Source organism: Acomys russatus, chromosome 26, assembly GCF_903995435.1.
Source record: "Acomys russatus chromosome 26, mAcoRus1.1, whole genome shotgun sequence".
Taxonomy (NCBI): domain Eukaryota; kingdom Metazoa; phylum Chordata; class Mammalia; order Rodentia; family Muridae; genus Acomys; species Acomys russatus.
This window is the reverse complement of record NC_067162.1, coordinates 38,330,233-38,351,112: the sequence shown is the minus strand read 5'-3', so window position 1 is coordinate 38,351,112 and position 20,880 is coordinate 38,330,233. Positions and strand designations below refer to the sequence as shown.

The 20,880-nt window shown below is 45.3% G+C and overlaps 1 protein-coding gene across 2 annotated transcripts in view; it reads left to right on the top strand.

The window, feature by feature from the left end:
• The first annotated feature begins 5,735 nt into the window (after positions 1 to 5,735).
• Positions 5,736 to 20,880, top strand: part of Adamts18 (ADAM metallopeptidase with thrombospondin type 1 motif 18) — a 140,511-nt gene continuing 125,366 nt past the window's right edge. Inside the window, exons 1-2 of one of the 2 annotated variants that reach the window (XM_051168899.1) lie at positions 5,736 to 6,380; positions 9,613 to 9,926. In XM_051168899.1, coding sequence (XP_051024856.1) covers positions 6,107 to 6,380; positions 9,613 to 9,926 — 588 coding nt within the window. In that variant the 5' untranslated portion in view covers positions 5,736 to 6,106. Of the gene's footprint in view, positions 6,381 to 9,612; positions 9,927 to 20,880 lie in introns of those variants that run through there. The other variant, XM_051168898.1, reaches the window with a different exon arrangement.

Here is a 20,880-nt window from a genome sequence, read left to right as displayed (position 1 = left end):
GCCTCTCTTATTCCCCCATGGCTCATCCCCTGAAAGTCTCACTCAAGCATTTCTTGTCATGAGCGTTCGTGTGCGTATAAACTTAGATTCTCCACATGAGAATCATGACATTCACCTCTGTCCCCAAAATAAGGTTTTCATGTCATACAGATTTAGACAGAGATAAATCCAGAAGGGAGGAAGTGATAAGCTGGAGAGTATTACTCCCTCTCTCAACTGCCAAATCAATCAAATCAAATCAAATCAAACCATAGACACCAGTCCTCACCACTCATTACTTCATGCCGCAGCAAGGATTCCATCCCATTTCCCTATATTCTACAGTGCTAGGCTTCCTTTACACGTAAAAGAGTGAAAAGGATGAATCCGGAAGCTTTACATCCTCTTCAGAAGGAAGTGGTGCTGGCATCCAAACAGAAGCGGAAGTACAGTGAGTCCCAATTACTGTTTCGTTATATATTTAGTTACATTGGAAACCCAGACACACTTAATTGGGCTATTCACAGTGATGCCAAGAATGTATAGTTACAACATTGTTCCAGGTGATTCTGATTAATGGTGGTTACCAGTTCCCACTGCTCCAGGCCCGAGGCTCAGGGGGAGCTGGTGTCTAAACTCCCCCTGGTGCATGATGGGTAAAGAAGGAGAGAATGGTGCCTGCACACAAACGTTATTTGTCCTTCCTAGGCGACTTGATATTTTCCAGAGCTTTTGAAAAGTACGGATTCCGTATTCCACTCTTCCATGAGCTCGGAACTTGGCCTTGAATTTGTTTGTGGAAATAAGTAGCCTCATTTTAATACTACTTCTCTAGCCTCTGGCAAGTAAGGAACTTTTAATAGTAGAGCTTGGGAAAGGGCTAAAAATAGAACTAGGGAAGCAGGCGTACCACACGCAGAGTAAGGTCCACGGCGGAAAACAGAGAGAGGAGACCCTCCTATATAGGTAATCAGAGTGCCCTGGCTCAATGTCTATATAATAAGAAAACAAAATGTGATGCCAAATTGAACGTGAGAAGGATCCACTGGGAATTTCTGAGTCATAGTTGATTGGAGAGTGGGGCTCTCCAGGTAGCCTCCATGGCATCGTGCATGGGAGGCAAGTGGTACCCTCTGCCCGCTCTTTACTGTTTATTTTGAGACCAAGTCTCACTAGCTCAGGCTGGCCTTGAACTTGCGGTCCCGCAAGTCAGCCTTCAGCTAGAATTACAGGCCTTTTTGCCAAGGCCTGACTTTGTAAATTGCTTTGGACAACCTCTAGTTAGAAAACTGGTTGTTAAACTCCAAAGCTCTGTCTCCTATACTTCTACTAATTTGTCGTAAAAGGCCGCTGTCGTTGGTTTGAATCTGAGCCTTTATTTTGTGTTCTTTAGCTTTCTGAGAGATGTGATTATAAAAGGAGGCAGAGTCGGGAACTCTCTTCCCTCTGCACTGATTCTGAGGACAGCTTTGCTACCTACGCCTCATTTCCGAGACGCTGAACAGGAAGCGATGCTACTTCTCAGCTCTTCTCAGCTCTGTCTCTGAGGAGGTGCATCCATGTCAGGGTGGGATTATTATGGGGTAGGAAGAATTGTTTTCTATATACTCACGTGTTGTGGAATGTTCATGGGTTTGGGTACAGCATACATGGAGAAGTCAGAGGTCAACCTTAGATGTCCCCCACCCCACCACTCTCCCCACCTTTTGTTTAGGACAGGGTCTTTCTCTGTTACCTGAAACTGTTGCTCACCTATCAGGCTAGCTGTGTAGTGTGCTTTGCGAGTTCTTCTTGTCTCCACGTCCAGTCTTAGAGTGGACAACAACAACACTGACTACAACGACAAGCATTACATTGCTTCATCTAGCTGTTTACAGGGTTTCTGGAGATCTGAAATCAGGTCACCACTCAGGAGCTCTACTAACGGTCTGCCTAGTGTCCCCTGTCTGGGTTGTCTTCTTCCTTTGGATACCAGGCTGAAATAAGTCCTGGGTTTGATTCATCCTTTTCATCACTTAGGGATGGTGGGAAAATCCCTCAAGATATGAAAGCCCAGCTGGGAGATACACACCGACCCCCTGAAACCTAGCAAGCTATCCCACACAGCTTTCGAGAGGCCGGGGAGAAGCTGTGCGCCCACTCTGTGCCTGTAGGAGAGGAGGAAAATCAAGAGGTGGCCAACTCAGAAAGCTAACCATGGTGAGAGCTAGGGAACATTCCAGTCTGTAGGAGATATGCGCATCTTTGTAGATCAGGGACAAAGGGCAACATAAGCAGAGAACAGGGTTTACCTCCTAGTTCTTGACTGGACAGGAAGAGTTAATATTCCTAAAGATATAATGCTTTGCAGAATAAGAAGGTTAAACTTGTGTCACTGGAAATAAAGTCAACACTTAGACTTTACCACTGATTTTAAATCTGGGACAATAAGAAAAAAATTTAAGTATTTCTTTTCTATATATCAAATGTTTTTGTTTTCTATTTCCTTGCTTCTAGCTCTTCCTTCCTTCTTCCTCTATATTTGAATATCATCTGCACGCCATGTTCTGAGCTACGTTCGAAGACATTTATTGACACGTTATGAACTTTAATGGTTCTTACAATGTCTTATATTACAGTTTTAAAATACGCTAAACATTTCAAAGTTTTTCCAAGTGACTCAGAAGCGCTACTAAATCCCCACCTTTAAGTCATCACTCTGATGACTCTCTGTCACCATCTAGAGGTGATACACATGTATTGCAGGCCCAGTTCTTAGGAAATTTGAGTATCTAGTCAGCCCAGAAGTTATGGCTTTGCAAATGTTTGTGTTTCAGCCCTGCGGGAGAGATTGGACACATTCACCTGTAAATGAATACAACTGGAATTTTGATTGTTATATTTATATGAGAAATGGGTCTCAGAAACTGAACCAGTTTTTTTGTTTGTTTGTTGGGTTTTTGTTGTTGTTGTTGTTTTGAAACTGAAACTTATTGAGTTACAAGAACTGGAAAGACACTTAGGGGGATGAACCACCTATGTTAGGTCCATAAGGAGGCTGAGGACCTTAATGGATGGGCACTTAATAACTCCATGTTGATGAAGAAAATATTAAGATTAGAAGTACACTTTTCATTCGTGTTCTCGGGAAACCCCTTCCTCAGCCCCACCCTCGGAACATGTGGAAATCTGTCCCAACTGTGTGTATGTTGGTAGTTAATATGGGCTGCCAATTTGACACAATCTAGAATCACCAAGAGATAAACCTCTGGGCATGTCTATGTGGTCCTTGGCAATCCAGAAGATTGGGCTAATAATTCAGGTAAAAAAAACTCACTCTGAATGTGGCTGCCACCAGTCAGTCCATGGGTTGTATCTTAGACTAAATAAAAAGGACATAGTGAGTCAAATGCCTGCATTCATCTCTCTGCTTCCTGGCTGCGGACACAATATGGCCAGCTGCCTATCTTTCCTTATGGGATGAACTGTATCCCCCTTAACGATGAGCCGAAATTAACCTTCCCTCCATTATGTCAGGTACTTCGTAGTTTGTCACAGTACTGAGAAAGGTAGCTGACCCAGAGTGCTACTGGCATGTAGTAAGGAGAGGCCAGAGGGAGGTAGCTAAACACTCTGTGTTTTTAATACACAGAGCAGTCCTCACCATAAAGAATTACCCATGTCCAAATCTCAGCAGTGCTCAATCTGAGATGGAGCACAGGGTATGTAATTTAGAGCTGTTTCCTTGGATTCTAACCTTGAACCCAGTTGCCCAAAGAGGAGACCTGAAGGCTTGTGGATACTTTCTTTCAAACTCATCTCAGTCTATGGGAAGAACATTAGCCAGGGGCACCATGAATATCAGCGGATTGTGGGCAGACCATTTGACCCTCCGGTGTCCAGTTTACTTGCTGCTGTGATTTTTTATAGCACTGTTGACCCCGGTCTCCTTCCTTGCTCAGTCTGTCGGTTAGGGACATCGTGGAGTGATGCTTTTACTGCATGTCTTTGATGTCTAATTTTCTTCAGTATCCAGTTCTTCTGTGAAGTCACCTAATGCATTACGTCACCCATCACTATCTGCTGGATGCTCATCTCTGGGTCCTATACCCAATGGATCCTGGCTCAGCATCACAGGCAGTTTTGATGCACATGTATGTTTCACATACCATGTTATACAAAGTAATGGAAATATTCTTTGTTGGTTCTTACTTTAACGCCTACTTGTGAAATGCCTAGAAAACATACTTAGTTCTTAGGGTAACCGTTAGATATATTATGATGGCCCTTGTTTAACATATTATACGACAGGGCTCTGGGAAGCCCCAGGGATTACAGAACCCTGCCTTTTTCTCCCTTTGAAGCCTTGCCTCATCCTTTCAGCAGATACGTGCCACGTTCTGCCTCTACACCCCGTGTTTACCACCCACTGTTGCATTCAACGAACTGGAATACATATACTGACCTATCAGTTTTTTTCTAAGATAGACATGGACCTGACTTAAGTGGTATTAAGGGATCTGAGCAGGGCTGTCTCCTTCTGTTGCCACCCTTTATCTTAGATCTATCATTGCACACTCTGATGCTGGCAAGAGCAGCCTAACATCCCCCTCTCCAGCTTGCCTTGGGGTATTTCCGGTCTGTCTACAATGCTTAACAGGCTTCCCATTGGCTGAGTTTTGGAGCGGATACCTCCTACCATCTACAGACAACACACATCCACTGAAATCTAACGCTTTTCGGCATCCTCTACACCTGCATGCTCTGTATGCCTCCTGCCAATGCTACAGGGCCCTTCTCATGCAGCCACTAGATGCTTTTGTCTCTGGCCTGTTTAATGCTGAAACTTTCCCACTTCAAGCTCTTCCTAGTCCCCTCTTGTAAAACGGACCTACTGTTTTGGGCCTCCCCCCCCCCCCCAGTGGCATCTCATGTCTCACAAATCTCTTTCCTTCCCTTCTCCCACCCCTTCCCTTCCCCCTCCCCCCTCTCTCTCTTTATTTATGCTGGCTTAAGAGCCTGTTTGTACTCTTTAACGATATTCGCCATCACATGTTTCTATTACAATTTTACTGTACCTGAATTACCCAATAATGGTCTTTTCCTCTAGCCTATGAGAAAGTATTTTCTCACTACAAACTGTAGAGATCAAAAGAATCAAATGCGCTTGACTAAACGGAATGGGAGGCATTGCATGGCCACACCAAAGCTGTTTCTTAGGGCCAGTATAAAGAAGTTGGGGTGTCTGGGGACAAGATTCAACATGTAGAAGAGAGGTCGTGGAGACCAACTCGGAGCAGGGCTGCAGGGGGAGGGGTCACACACCACTGCTAGTGAGTAAGTTCTTCAACCTGCCGTAGATGGGCTAGGTGCTAACCGAATAAGGCACAGGTGGGTGATCTTGAGTGTATCCAAGCTTTGTGTTCTTTATCAAAGATTCAGGATTCCCACCTGGTCAGGGCGGGGCTGGGGATGTGGCAAAAGAGCTAAACCTGCCGAAAGTTTCCTGAGAACTCTGGGTTTCTTCATCCCGTGACCAGGAGACTTGTCCAGAAGTCACGCCTCTTACCTGAGCCTCTGCCATCTCAGCTCATCTGCCTAAGCGAGGATCCCAAGGCGGCCCTGAGCGCTGCCCCCCCCCCCCCCCTTCTCCTGGCCATGCGTCTGTCCCTCCCTCTCCCCTAACTCCCACCCGGCCTCCCCGCCCCCCTCCGTCCCCTCCCTCGGAGCCCAAGCCCAGGAATCCCACGCCCTTTGCAGCACAGGAGCTGCACAGAACGAACCCGGGGAAAACTCGGGTCGCCAATCACCGCGCGAAGGAGAGGCGGGCGCTGGGCTCCGGCGCGCAATAGAAGCCAGCAGGCGCGGCTCTCAGCGAGTCGCAGACAATCACTCTGATACCAACAGGCGCGCAGACCCGGTGGCATCATCGGCAGAGCTTCCCAGCCACTGGCGCTACAGACCCGACTCTGGGAGCCCCCTGCACCCCGAAGCGCCGCAGGGCCAGGCGGCCAGAGGAGGGAGGAGGCTCATAGGCTCCAGGCCATGTGAAACGCAGCGGCGACTAGCACCTGGCGTCACACCTGGGGCTCAGCTGCCCTCGGGGGACAATGAGCGCCTCCCGCAGCCACCAAGTTCGCACCTGACCATGGAGTGCGCCCTCCTGTTCCTGTGCGCTTTCCGCGCTGCTGGTCCCGGGCCGCCGTGGGGTCCCGCAGGACTGGGGCGTCTGGCCAAGGCAGGTGCCACCACCGAGGGCCGCGCCGCACAGCCGGGACCAGGGAGGCGCCCGCCCCGTGGCGCTGCTCACACGCGGGTGTCACCCTTTTCTTTCTTGCAGGCGCTCCAGCTGTGCTGCCTCTGCTGTGCTTCAGTGGCCGTCGCCTTAGCCAGTGACAGCTGTGGCAGCGGATTAAATGATGGTTCGTATTTGCTCTCCTTGTGTGAACTCCACCGTCCCGCAAGGGCTTTTCCGCACGCAATCTGTACCCTTTGTCTGAGAGAGAAATGTTAGAAAAAGGCACACCTCCAAACCTGGCAGGTGTGTGCTGTCTCAGAAAAAGGCTCCCTGGTTGGAAAAGAGGAACGTGGCAAGCAAGGTTTGTGAGCTTATCAGAAAATCAGTGCCTCGAGCTGCGAGTCACATAGATGAGAAAATAATTTCCCTCTTTCCCAGATGGCTCATTAAGAAAAGGAATCCGAACTTAAGAAATTAGAAAGGAAGTGGGCACCACCGAGTGGGAACTTGATAAAAGGTTCCTTCATTTCCTTCCTCCTCTGGAAAAGCCACAGAAACTAATTCTAGTTGAGGCTGAGAGTGGGTGAGCTCTTTCCCCTCCTGCTACTTTCCCACTGCCCCTTGTTTCTCTCTTCAGTGCCAGGGATGCCGAAAGATGCCTTTCGGTGGAAGGTGGAAAGTGCTTGCATGGGGTGCTTTAAGTCTTTATCTCCCCACCCCCACCCCTGTCTGTTAAGTCTGGCTTCAAAGGTCCAGAGATCTCGCTTACGTTTTTTCTCATTTATTAACTCCACAGTACTTGCAGAGAGGGAAAGCCGCCTTTTCAGCGTTTCGCTAGCTGCAGGAGAACAGCTGAGGTTTGCTCAGGGCTCTTCAGTGAGACCTTACCTGCCAGCATGCATTTCTTGGGTCTCTAAACTTTTCATCTTTATAGAATTGAGTCCTCTTGTCTAGATGCAAGGGGTCATTCTCACACTGGAAACTGAGAGGACAGGAGACCCAGAAATGCCCTCATCCAGGTAGATAGATACTAAAAATTTCTCTTCTATCCCGTCAGGATCTAATGGACAGGGAGCTCTCCTTCCCAGGTGTGGCCTGTAAAGACTTCTTTGTTTTGTTTTTGGAGATGGAGTCTCCAGTAATCTAGGTATGGAGATGACCTTGACCTTAGGATCTTCCTACCCTGCCTCCCTAATGCTGTTTCACTGGCATGCTCAACACACCTGGTTTATGTAGTGATGAGGATTGAACCCAGAGTCTCATGCACGTTTAGCAAGAACTCTGCCCACTGAGGTATTTCCCAGCCACGCTGAAGGACCATCAGTAGCTAGCACAGCAAGGCATTCTTTACAGGGAACCTTTGTCTGCCCCCTTTCCTGGACAGAACTGAATATGTGTTCCTCCCTTGAATACAAACTTGTAGCAAGTGTCTGGGGTGGGTGAGGCACGGGGATGACTGGCTTAGATTCTGGCACGCTCTTCACCTAAGAGCAGGTGGAGTTTCAGATGGCTGTGCACAAGGAGGTAAGAAAAACACTAAGCCTGGTGCAGTAATGCATGCCTGTAATCCCAGCACTCAGGGAGGCAGAGGCAGGAGGATCTCTGCGTTCGAGGCCAGCCGGTCTACAGAGTGAGTTCAAGACAACCAAAGCTACACAGAGAAACCCTGTCTCAAAACACACCCAGCCAGACACACAGCCAGACACACACACACACACACACACACACACACACACACACACACATTGTAGAAACCCTGTCTGGAAAATATGTTAGAAATGACTATTATGTGTTCAGGTAAGACTCTGGTAGATAAAGAAAGAAAATGGCTTTTCTCTTTAACAGAAAGCAAGTAAGACTGGCTTTAATCAATAGCTACAGACCTGCAGAGCAACATATCAGAGATTTTTAAGACCTAAAACATGTCCCGCTCAGTTTTACGGGAAAGAGAAGGGAAACACATTTTTTGTTTTATTTTCTGAAAATATGTCATGCTAGGGTGTTTCTAGTTGAAAGGAGAGAGAGGGAGAAAATGGGGGAGCCATAAAAGATTTGGCCACGCCTTGAAAGACACAGATGGCTCAGAAAGAAACAGGCATGTCATTGTCATGTTGGGTTTCTTTGCTAATGTGAAAGCCTAATTAGAATATAATTAGAATATTGTGTATCGATCCCTACACACTGTACGACTTCCTGATTCCTTTGAGTCTTCTGTTTTCATTTCGTTGTTGTTGACTATTCAGGGAAGGGAATTTTTTCCCCATTTTTTAATTCTTCAAGCCAAGGACCCAAGTGACTCAAACATGCCTCTTAGTTGTTCTTAGTTGTTCGGAATCTCTCTAAAGACTTTCCAAATTAGTTTCCCATTCTGTGCCTAGAAAGTGGAAACCCAGAACTTTCTTTTTTTTTCTTTCCTTTTTTTTTTTTTTTTTTTTTTTTTTAATGCACACAGGGCGTGCACCACATCATCCGGGACAATGCTTTTCAATTCCAATGTTTTGTGAAAGAAAGCAGTGTACTGATTTTGCTCTTTCCCGCAGCAAATTGTTTCCTAGCTGCCCACCTCCCCCCCCCTTCCACACACACCCCCAAATCGCAAAGCAATTAGTGCTGCTTAGGGGAGCCAGGGGGAAGGCATTTTAAAACATGTCTTTCCAGGTGTCCCTGATCTGCCACACCCCCTCCAACAAGTCTGAGCAGTTCGAAACATTAGCCTCTATCTAGGATGCTTCTGATGGATTGGAGGCATGGTTGTATTTTAGACCTTAGATTAAACAAGAGAGACCTCGGTGGGAGCTGTTTGAGGCACCAGGGACAAACCAAGTGCTGGCATCCTACCCTCATGTGTAGTGGCATTGCGAGAAAGAGCTGGCTGCCCCTTTGTAATAAGCTGGGAGATCATCAAAAGCTGCACACTTTCTGAGTCATTTGCAGTTTAACCTCTGCCAGAAAAGTTTCTATTCTTAGTTCAAACTAAACAAGGCTATCAATCTCCTGGAAGAAAAATTCCCCCTTTATATTTATTGATTTGGTCAAATAATAATAATAATAATAATAATATAAACAATACATATGGATGCTCCATAGCTAATATAGGAAGAGTCTCTATATTTCTTTCAGACTGAGTATTGACCTTTCACCCAAACATCTTTGAAATGTATCAAAAGTACACTTAGCTTTTAGTGTTTGTGGGAATTATTTTTTTTAATGCTAGGCAAGCCCTATGCCACCAGCCACATCCCCAGCTGTTGTCTGTATAGTTTAAGGTGGCAAAGCCGGGTTGCACATAACGCGATGCACCTGAGCCTCTCTGAGTTCTCTTCACCGTTAGGTGCGTGCTGTGGGGCAGCCTGCTAGAAAGTGACCCTTTGGCATCTTCACCTCTGCGTGCTGACAGCTGAATTTTTCCACTACAGATTACGTCTTTGTCTCGCCAGTCGAAGTGGACTCGGGCGGTACATACATCTCACACGACATTTTGCACAACAGGAAAAGGCGATCGGCACACAGTGCCAGCAGCACCCTGCACTACCGCTTTTCAGCATTTGGACAGGATCTACACTTAGAGCTTAAGCCCTCGGCAATTCTGAGCAGTCACTTTATAATCGAGGTACTTGGAAAGGACGGGGCTTCAGAGACTCGGGAGCCTGAGGTGCAGCAGTGTTTGTATCAGGGAATTATCAGAAATGACAGCTCGTCCTCTGTTGCTGTGTCTACGTGTGCTGGCTTGGTAAGTCTGCCCCTGTCTAATGGAGCTCGCTCTTTTCGTGTTTTGTATACCTTGAATGAACAGATGTCTGAAGAATTAAGCTCTCTCTAGCCAACTCCACACATTCATACTGCCAGCTTTGATACGTATAATATTCTCAATTGAATTAATCTAATCTTGTCTCTGAAAAAAAAAAAAAAGAAAAAAGAAAATATAATAGAACTTTAACGAGCATTTAGAACATTCTTTTGATGTTTAATGGCTTGGGCCCTTTCATTCTCCGTGTTTGAGACCATCCCCAAGGAAATTAATTTGATGGATACCATTCCCTTTGCAAAGTCTTGGGAGACCAGGCATTCTATAAATCTAGCAGGCTACATGCGTCTCCATTGCTTTGAAAGGGGGAAAACTGTGGTTTAGTATAAATTTGTATTTGACTTGATGGAATGGGGGGGGTCTTTTGCTTTTCTTATGAAAATCTCTTGGGGGTGTACTACTTGCAGAAGTCATCCTCTTAGAATGTGGGGTGGTGTGTGTGGCCCGGGAGGATAAAGTGTGGCACCCAGGGAGGCAGGACTTTTAAAAGCACTCGGGACAAGCTTGATTTCCTTTCAGTATAATCTTTCTGTGTCAAACACCAGGCCAAGAATATTCATGTAAAAGATCCTCAGAATCCAATCAAATATACAAGGCAGTAAATGACATCCTTGGCTTTCATTTCACGTTGCAGTGGGAAAATGTCTCAGACTGGCAGCTGAGTTGGTATTGGAGACACATGGTGATCACACTGTGGCGTGATGAAGGAAAATGTGAGAAAGCCCAACTGGGAGTTAGTTGGTGTGGCATGCAGCTTGCCTAAGCAAGGGGTGTGGCTTTTGGGGTAGGCTGGGGTGAATGAAGGCTCCCATATTGTTCAAGGGTTAAGATTTTTCAGTTACAACTTTTTTCCCCCCACAGTGTTGTCATGAAATTCAGCCAAAACCATAACCACAGTCACCATATTCTTTAGTGTATTTAAGTTACAAAAATAAAATGAGTTAGCAATACCCAACTACTCTTGGTTCATTTGAATGATGACTGTCTCAAGGATTCCCCGTGTTAGTTATGACATGGTTACACACATGTGTGCACACACATGCATGAACACAGTTTAGTTTTTGTTCCTTGGTTTATTGTGGTGAGTCCTCTGCTAGGTTTTGGCATCCTCTTGTCTTTCCCCCTCTCTGCCTATTCAATTTCCAAAAGCCTTCAAGGGTTACTCCCTCCACCACAGACCCTTAGACCATCTCATTGCAAATGCTCACAGTTCACAGCTGGGAACTCAGCTTGTCATGGTCCAACCAGCACCAACTAGTATGGGTTTCCTTTTACCTTGGTTTCCTCATCTCTAAAAATGGCTGACGAGTTGGCTCAGTGGGTGGTAAAGGTGCTCACCGTCAAGCCTCATGACCTGAGCTCACTCCTGGGGGGACACATGATGGAAGGAGACAACCAATGCCTCTGACTTCCATATGCATGGTATGGCACACACACAACACCTCCCCCCCCCCCGCCACACACCATAACATGTGTACAAAATAAATAAAAATGTCAAATGTAATGAACATAGTAGTAACTGTAGATAGTTCACCCCAGGTTTACGGAGAAGAAATGATTTATCCTTCAGTCTGCAGCTCTTCTCATTCTTACGAAATGGCGTCTTTTCATGTTTTGAACTCAGAATTCTGCTCTTTTCCGGTGGCAGAAAGTCTGTCTGATCAGTTAGCTCATGAGTAGATATCAGGTTATCTTTTCTAGTGAAGAGGTTCGTGTTTGAAGTGGGAACCAAGCACCATGTAAGGCAGAAGAACTAAATAGGTTACAATTCTCCAGCTTTCACAAAAGTGAAATGACTAACTTGGAGGTCTGCTCAGCAGAAGACAGGTGGTCCCAGCTTTTCAACGAGCCAGGTGTATGGACTTAGTTACCTTGACCTCACTGGGCTTTGTTTTGCTCTCGGGAGCCATGTGACATGACCTCTGAGGTTTTTATAGTGTCTAGGCATCAGACTCTGAGGATCTGATGTGTTGCTCTTAGAAGAGCCTATTTGGTAAGAGGTAGGGAAGGAGCAAATTTATTTGTCCTAAGTTTTTTACCACCCCTTTCTCATCCTCCCATCAAGCACCTGTGAAATTCTTAAACTTAGTAGAATGGCAAGAAACTACGTGAGAGAGCATGGAACTCTCACTAGCAAGTGGTGACCCTGATCCATATTAATTTTGTAACCTTGTGTTGAAGAGTAATGCCTGCATAGAAATGTTAAAATGTGAAAACAGAAAAATGTAAAAAAGTAGTAGTATAACTTGATTAATTTGCACTGTATATGTGAGCCAAGAGGAAACAGAATATTGCTAGTGCCCTAGGAAGGGCACTCAATTGTTCCTTACCTCAGTTAGTCTTTCCTTACTGTCCATTTGAGGTAACTATTGCCCTCACAAAATTTGCAGTGTATTTATGTTTGTTGAAAATTGCTGTTTAAGAAGAATCATGATGTACTTCGTGATATGATAGTGTTTTTGTTTGTTTGTTTGGTTGGTTGGTTGTTGTTGTGTTCTCATTCTCTGGGATATATACCTAAGCGTAAAGTTGCTGTGTCCCAGGGTAGGCGTAGGTGAAGTTTTGCAGGTGTTGTGACTCGGCTTTTCAAAATGGCTGTGCCAGTCTACACTTCAATCAGTGGTCCATGGGAAAGTTTTGGATGCTTTCCATTCTCACTAACAGTTCAAAGTATCGGCCTTTTCCACCTTAGTCTTCTTATAGGTGTAAATTGGGTACCACATTGTAGCTTACGTCTTTCTGATGGTTAATGGAGTGAAGTGTGGCCTTTGTTTGCCATTTATATGCCTTCTTTCATAATCTCTTTACTATATATAGACATGTTTTCAACCTAAGTAGTGGTGTGTGCTCTGTTCTCAGTGGATAGAAACAAGAATTCTAAGCAGAACACCCTTGCTAGCTCAGCATCCTCCCTACTGTGGCTATCACTCTGATGTCATCTCTTTTGTTTATGAGATAGCACATCATGTAAGACACACTAAAGGTACCACACTAAGAGGGAAGGCCTGTCCTCCCTCTAGCTTCGTATAGGTACTGGTAAGCATCTTTGGCCAAGAGGGAGGTTCATAGTTCCCCTAAGGTTAATTGACAGCTGCAGCGAGGGATTCAGAATGTTGTAGATATTCCAAAAGGTCAGCAGATGGACTTGTGTCTAAAGGCTTGTCAGAGTGACTTGTTAAACAGTTAATGTGCCGGAGGATACAGGCAGTTCTTCATCCATTGGTGTGGATGCTAACAGGATGTGGATGGTACTGTGAGATGAAATAATTTCTTGTAAAGGGCTAGACCATTTGGCTTCGGAATCCCTTTAGATGTGATAGCCATCTCCCAGCATGCTTGCAGAATGTATTAGGAAAGTAATCAGTCACCTTTAAATGATCTGGGAAAATGCCAGCTGGAAAGCTAGCATCTACTTAGACCACTAGGGAAAACTCAGGAAAAAAAAAAAATCCCACAAAGGGTAGTGAAAGTATAGTGGTGCAATGCATTGATTCTTCTTGTAGGTGGGAAAGTAGGTGTACACACTCCAGCTGGGATGGGTTTCTGGCAGGAGATTTCCCCCGAATAATTTAAAAATTACCCAGTGTTTAAAATATTTCTAATACTTCCTTGGAATGCACACCGACCATGCCAAGCTGACAGAATTCACTTTAAGGAGTTCAGTGGGTTGTTCCATACTTTCAATACTTCACAAAACAGGAGCCAGTGAATTTTGCCTGGCATTAAGTGTGCATGTGACTCTTGGCTTTTAATACCTAATGTCTGTTCTGGGTTCCCTCTGCCCATTCCACCTGGTGACCTTAAAACTCAGTGAATGTATTGGAATTGCAGCCTTTGTCACAGATTCATGGGGTTACATATTAACCTCATCCGCAGCTGCCTGCTATATATGTCCTTTTATGTCCTTTCTACTCTACAAAGCCTCCTTCCTCCCTCTGTCCACTACTGTGATGAGGAAGAAGGCGTGCCTGCCAGCAAGCCAAGGCTTTGGAAAAAAGACCTCACCTTGCTGTCAAATTGTAACTCACTCTGGAATCTCATCTGTGTTTCTTCCTTAATTCCATTTTCTGTCAGACTTTGCCTTTCGTCAAAGATTTTAATGTTTTTAAAAATTCTACTTTAGGAATCCTTTTGTTTAAAAAAAAATTAGTGACTTAACTAGGTCTGGTGGCGCATGCCTTTAATCCCAGCACTTGGGGAGGCATAGGCAAGTGAATCTCTGAGTTTGAGGCCAGCCTGGTCTACAAAGTGAGTCTAGGCTAGCCATGGGTACACAGAGAAGTCCTGTGTTGAAAAAATAATTTGGAAAAAATAAAAATAAATGACTATAGATAATGCCCCATTTGATTAGCTCTGTCTGAGAAGGTAAAAATTTGGATTCCTTTCCTTAAAACTGGAACTTGAGCCCAGAAATGTATAATTTTCTGAATGATCTTGGTGTGCTTTAGTATTTGAGAACTAGGTCACTGTAAACACTTGTGTCTGGGAATGTGTGGGCAAACCATGTTGACTTATTGATTCCTTCATCCAATGGCTGTTTATTGCTTCCATCATGGCAGATACTTTTCTTAGCACAGTGGGTAAAGCTGTGACTGGGCAGGATGCAGACACCATTAACACACTGACAGAGATGTCTAGCCTTTTATTTTAAAACAGTATTTATTTTTATTTTATGTGTATTGAGTTTGTGCCTGCTTCCATATATGTACTCTGTGTGCACGCCCTGCCCAGAGAGGCCGGAAGAACATGCTGGGTTCCCTAAAACAAGAGGTACAGGCAGTCATGAGCCACCATGTGGGTGCTGGAAACCAAACCCAGGTCCTCTACAATAGCAGCAAGTGTCCTTTTCAGTTGTCTGTTGCTGAGCCATGTCTCCAGGTTAGTGTCTAATGTTTTGAGATTGTCACAGAACGTTGTCCATTTACAAAATCCGCGCTTTGCTGTGTAATCTAGTTACACACACACACACACACACACACACACACACACACACACACACACACACACACACACAGAAAACTTGGCTACATATTTAGCTCGTGGGCTGTGGATTAGACAAACTTGAAAGCGAACCAGCAACAGCTCTTAGACCCAAATATTCTCATCTTAGTTTGAACTAAGCTGTGGCTCAGAGGAGCCCAGAAGCAAAAAGCCCACAAGCTATAGCTACAGAAAAGGGAGAGGCTGGGCGAGCTGGTACCAGACGCCACCCCGCAGCCCTGCAGTGTGCACCAGCATGTTGGTGAGTCAGAAAAGGCTGCACCACTGAGAGATGTTTAATTCTGTTTAAACCTAGACTTTCTCCAGCATGTTTGGTCTCGGGCTCCCCCCCCCCCCCCCTTTGAAGAATAGCTCTGCATAGTTCCCTGGCAACAAGACAACCATGAAAAAAGTGTTGTCCCCAATTTAGTACTGTGTCCTAAGTGTGAAGAAAAAAAACCCGTTAAAATCTCTAGGGGGAAGAGCTTCGTGGTCACTAGGCTTAACGAAAGGTAAAGCACCCAGACTGTCCACAAACCACTGTGTACCTGAGGATGCCCTTGAACTTTTGATCATCCTGCCCTCATTTCCTGAGTACTGGAATAACAGACGTGCATCAGCACTGCTGGTTTTATGTAGTGTTAGGGATTAAGCTCAGGGCTTTGTGTGTGCTGGCCAGGTACTCAACAGAGCTACATCCTGAGCCATAACCCTTTCTCACCATCAATCCCATAGGTGTGTGTGAGAGACAATGGCCCAGTCTGTGCACAAACTTCCTATGAAACCAAGGATGACCTTGAAGTTCTGATCCTCCTGTCTACACCTCTGGAAGCATGCTGCTGCGTCTGGTTTTCTGTGGTACTGGGGACTGAACCCAGGACTTTATAGGAGCTAAGCATTCTATGAACCGAGCTACTCCCCTGGCCATCTCGTACCTTTTAATACACTGATGTGTGTTTTCAATCTCTAATAGGTGGAATCGACACTGGTCTGAGAAATGGACCTGTTTTGAAACTGTACTGCTGGTTGACCTATGACAGGATTCCCGGTTTCAGCATAAGACAAAAATTGCTAACTCTAATGTAAGCTCCCCTTTATTGGTACCTGACCTCTCTGATGACCGTGTCTTTGTACTGGTTGGAGATAAGTACTTTTGCTTAGTGAACTCAGCCTAGACAAGCTTCGTTCTTCACAATGTCTATCAAATGGAAACACAGGCACACAGACACACACACACACACACACACACACACACACGCACGCAGAGTCAGTTACTGACCTTCTGGATCTTCTCAGTTTTACAGTGCACGGATCTACTGAGTCTTGATAACCTCAGCAAAGACTCACTTTCTCATTGTTGTGGAACCTTCTGTCTGGTGTCGGCTTGTTGTCCAGGCTCCCCACTGTATCCGAGGCCCCCAGCAGAGTGGTTACCACAACCAAAGACTGCCTCGAGATGCCCTTCCAGCCCAGAATCCCTGGTGCGCCATCCAACTTTGTCACTTGCTTTTCTTTGCTTTCTCTTTTCTTTGTCTGCACTGTGGCCAGCTGCCCTGATGTCCCATTGAGTCTTTTCTTCAGTGGTGGCCTTTGCAGCCAGTGACTGCTACAGTGACCATTCTCAGGAGAACCTGGGTCCCTGCGAGGAGCTTTCGAAGCCATTGGATTTGAACAGGCGGCAGGGAGCTTTGATGTCTCCTTTTCAAAAGTATTTTCTAACTCAGAGCTGTCACTGTGTTGTCTGCTGCTGGTCACTGCCTGCCAAGTTATCTTTAGAAAGCTGATTTCCATTCATAAAAGGGCTGGAGTTAAATGCTCTTAGCCTGTGGGTCTGCTGCTTTGCGGGGCCTTGCTAGCTAGCAGGGGCTGTTGAATTACATCTACCCCCTTGGAACTTCATGGTCACTTGAGAGGATCATGTGAAATTACGGATTAGACTGGGTTGTATTTACATGTTTTTTAATACAGGCTGACCCAAATCAAAGATGTTTTCTTAGGCTATTATTCAATTCATCAAGGGCAAAAAGACCCTTTTATTTTCTTGGCTTTTCTCCTCTGCGTTCTCCTAAGACATGATTTGTGAAGGGAATGATTTGCTTTTAACAAGGCTCTGAGCAAAAGGCCAAGCCAAATTTGAAAAAAAAAAAAAAAAAAAAAAAATTTTTTTTTTTTTCCCCAAAGACCAAACTTCTTGCCAGGGAGTTGGACTCCAAAGTAGCTAAGGCAAGGCTGAGGGGTCTCTCAGGAGAGCTATAAGAGTCCAGCCTCCCTCTGTTCTGCCTGCCTCCTTCATGGCCACTAAGTGCCATTCCTTCTGGATCATTCTGTCAGCCATACTTGACTCCAGGGTCCTGAGCTGGTTATCCTGGGCAAACTGGGCATCCTGGGCTTGCTTCCTGAGGCCTCTGTTTTTGTTTTTTTGTTTTGTTTTGTTTTTTCATTTGTTCAGTAGAAATGGCCACTGGCAGAGGGTGAGGAGGACCTGTGGTAACAGCTGAGTTTGTCACACAGTAGCCGCTCCCTGCTGGATTGTTGACTTTGAACTAGGAGGTAGTCTGGGCAGGAAATGGCCATTGAACCCTTTTTTCCCCCAAATCCTGAACCCTTTCCAGAAAGACCTGTCAGAACAGGAAAAGAATATCTTTGGAGTTGGCAACCCTCTTGGTGTGGATGTTGGGAATCTTGTAGGGAAAGGAAACATGTTATCAAGTAAGAAGGAATAAAAGAAGGAAGCAGATTGAGGGCGGGGTGAGGAGGAGGGAGGGGAATCGTCGCAGATCACACAACGTATTTCTCTCTTCAGACTCTGAAGACCTGGCTCCTCTCTTTGCTACCTGCACAGCCGGGCAGGTCCCTCACGCAGTGAGAACTTGACTCCTGCACTGTAAGCTGATAGGACGTCACCTGTTGGGGCTCAGACGCAGTTGGTGGCAAGAAAGACCCTCTATGGATGCTAGAGACAGTGCCCACTGCAGGATCAAGTGCCCTAACCCAAAAATCAGATTTGTCAGGATCCCAGGCTTTCTTAGTGCCAGCGTGGTTGCCACACTGTCAGGTCAGAGGTTCAAAGTTAACGGTCAGCACCCGCTAGAGCCATTTTTTTTTTTTTTTTTTTTTTTTTTGAGGCTGTTTGCTTTATTAAACACAACCACCCAAGTTCTATCCAGAGCCGGCAGCTTACTCGGAAGCAGGACTTGAACCTTCTAATTACTTCCCAAGTCTTTCTGAAGTGCCTGATTAAAAAAAAAAAAAAGAAGAAGAAGAAAGAAAGAAAATGAATTGTCACTTTAGATCTTAAATTCTAGTGTGCTGACTGGCACTTAAATATTATAAAGCCTACTGGTTGCCCTGTCTTCCTTTTAATAGCCCAAGTGCAGGTGCCTTTGTAAATGAATATTTGCAATCACAGTCATTACCATGCAGTGATGGTAGGACAAGTGGTGCACACCTTACCTGAACTGCTTTGGACTGCAGTATTTAGGACGTTTTATCTCAAACGTGTATGTGTGTATTCATATGTACATTCATACATACATTTGGTGTGTGTATATATAGGCATGTGTATGTATGTAGTATTAGTTACTTTTCTATGGCTGTGATAATATGCCATGAGCAACACCACTTATAGAAAGAAAGGTTTATTTGGACTCACAGTTCCTGAGAGCTTAGCGTCTACCACGACCATGACAGAATCATGGCAGCAAGCACAGCCACTGAAACAGCTAAGAGCTCACATCTTGAACTGCAAGCAGAAAGGGTGACTTGGGAATGGCTTGAGGCTTTGAAAGTTCAAAGCCCGCCTCCAGTGATGTACTTGGCTCCTAAATCTACCCTAACAATCCCACCAACTAGGGACTAAGTCTATGAGGGCTACCTCATTCAAAGTACCACATACATACACACATAGTTATATGCACACATGTCCCACATACATGTATAGGGACACATGTACACGTATGCTTATGTATATAACTGTGTGTTTCTAGAATGGTTTTTATACATCCTTGCCTTCCATTTCCCAGCTCACTTTTTTCCTCCTCCTCTCTGGATCTTTTCTACCCTTTTCTCTTTTTTCCATCTCCCTCCCTCTTTCCTTCTCTCCCACTGGGATTGCTAGCACTCAGCTGAGTTGGGCCTAAACCACGCAGCTATACACTCACTACCCTTCTCCACTATTGTCTCAAGCGTCCACTCCTCCTCTTGGTGTCCTTCTGCAAACAGGGCCTTCTCAGTTCCAGGGGACCTCAGACACCTCATCGCACCTGGCTTATTCATCCCTGAGGCCACAGATGTGTCACGGGGCTAGGAACAAGTGTGTGGCTTTTTTGCTCTTTTTTGGTTTGTTTTGTATATTCATAGGTGAGCTAATCCAGAGGGGATCTAGTGTGACAAAGAGAAACGGAGGGCTCAGCAGGTACCATTTCGAAACCTCTCATCAGTTCATCTTATTTACGTGTGTGTGTGTGTGTGTGTGTGTGTGTGTGTGTGTGTGTGTGTGTGTTGGGGTGTTGTATTCGTGGGCACTCATATTGAGATATCTGTGTTGTTGCAGTAGAGAGATTTAAAAAGAATGCCTGTCTTTGAGGTTATTTTATTTTTAAAATTAGGATCAGTTTCCCGCCCTCTCCCAACTCCTCCAAGATCTGCCTCCATCCCCTTCTCCCCCGACCTACTGTCCTCTTACAGACACAGCAATCCAGCCCAATTTGTGCTGCCCAGATATTCTTAGGTGTGGGCATCCTTGTGACTGTGATAGATGAGATGCTTAAAGAAAACTGAAGTATCTTCTCAGCTGGGAGTTGGATTCCATGATTACCTCCTTCCTCCAACTTGGTGTTCTGTCTGGCTTGAACTTATTCAGGTCATGTTCATGTTGTCACACACAGCAGCTGTGTCATGTGTGCAACTGTCTGTTGTGCCCAGAAAACACCATTTCATTCGTCTGGCTCTTTCTACCTCCCTTTTGGAGATGATCCCCCAGGCCTTGGTTAAAATGCTGTGTCTGTCTGTGGGTTTTGTTTTGTGGTTTTGTGCCCACCCCACCCCTACACACACTCTCTCATTGTAAAAATATGCGTGCATCTTCAAGTCTCTTCTTTGCATACAGAACTGTATTTTATATGAGAAGGGTGAAAGCAGAGAGAGTCCCCTTCCTACTGACATGTCAGATACAGGATATTAGCTATGGCCAGGGATTTACATGCTTGTATTGGCATGTGCCACCAGGTGTCATTGTCACTATAATCTTTATTGTCCAATATGCAAAGCTGCCTAGAGCCCACTTCCTCCTGGCTTTGTATGGGCCCAGGACAGTGACTTCAAAGAGCTCCCTCCAGCAGAACACATGCGCTGGAAAATTGCATGGTTTCCCACCATAAGCAGTGAACAATTCAAGAGAAAATGGCACTGATCAAATCTTCAAGTCCAACTATAAACAGGCCTAAGGATAGTAGTACAACCACATTAAGGCCTTCATGACCAGAAATCCTTGTTTGGTGTTCATACACAGAACTGTCTACAAAATCAAGAGTTTCGTTACGTCAAGTTACTCCGAGGAAGAGCCTGTTCCCATGTGTTGTTTGTTTGTTGTCAGTTACAGAGCAGAATATATTCGAATGCTCTAGCCAAGATCTGGTGAGCGCCCTGCCTGGATAGAGTGCTCACCTCTCCTGAAGGGGTACCTTTGATGTGTCTAAGGATTTTAACCTTCCGTAAGATTCTTTTGATTGCTTATTCATGCCACTCAACTTTGAAATATTTGACCTGGCCTTTGTACCAGTTTCAGTCAAGGGGGCATGCCTTCAAATATAAATTAGATGTGGCCATCACTAATTTATGAGGAGCCAGCTACGTGCGCACCCTCCTTAGAGGGACAGCACTTGAAAGAGATTGAGATCAG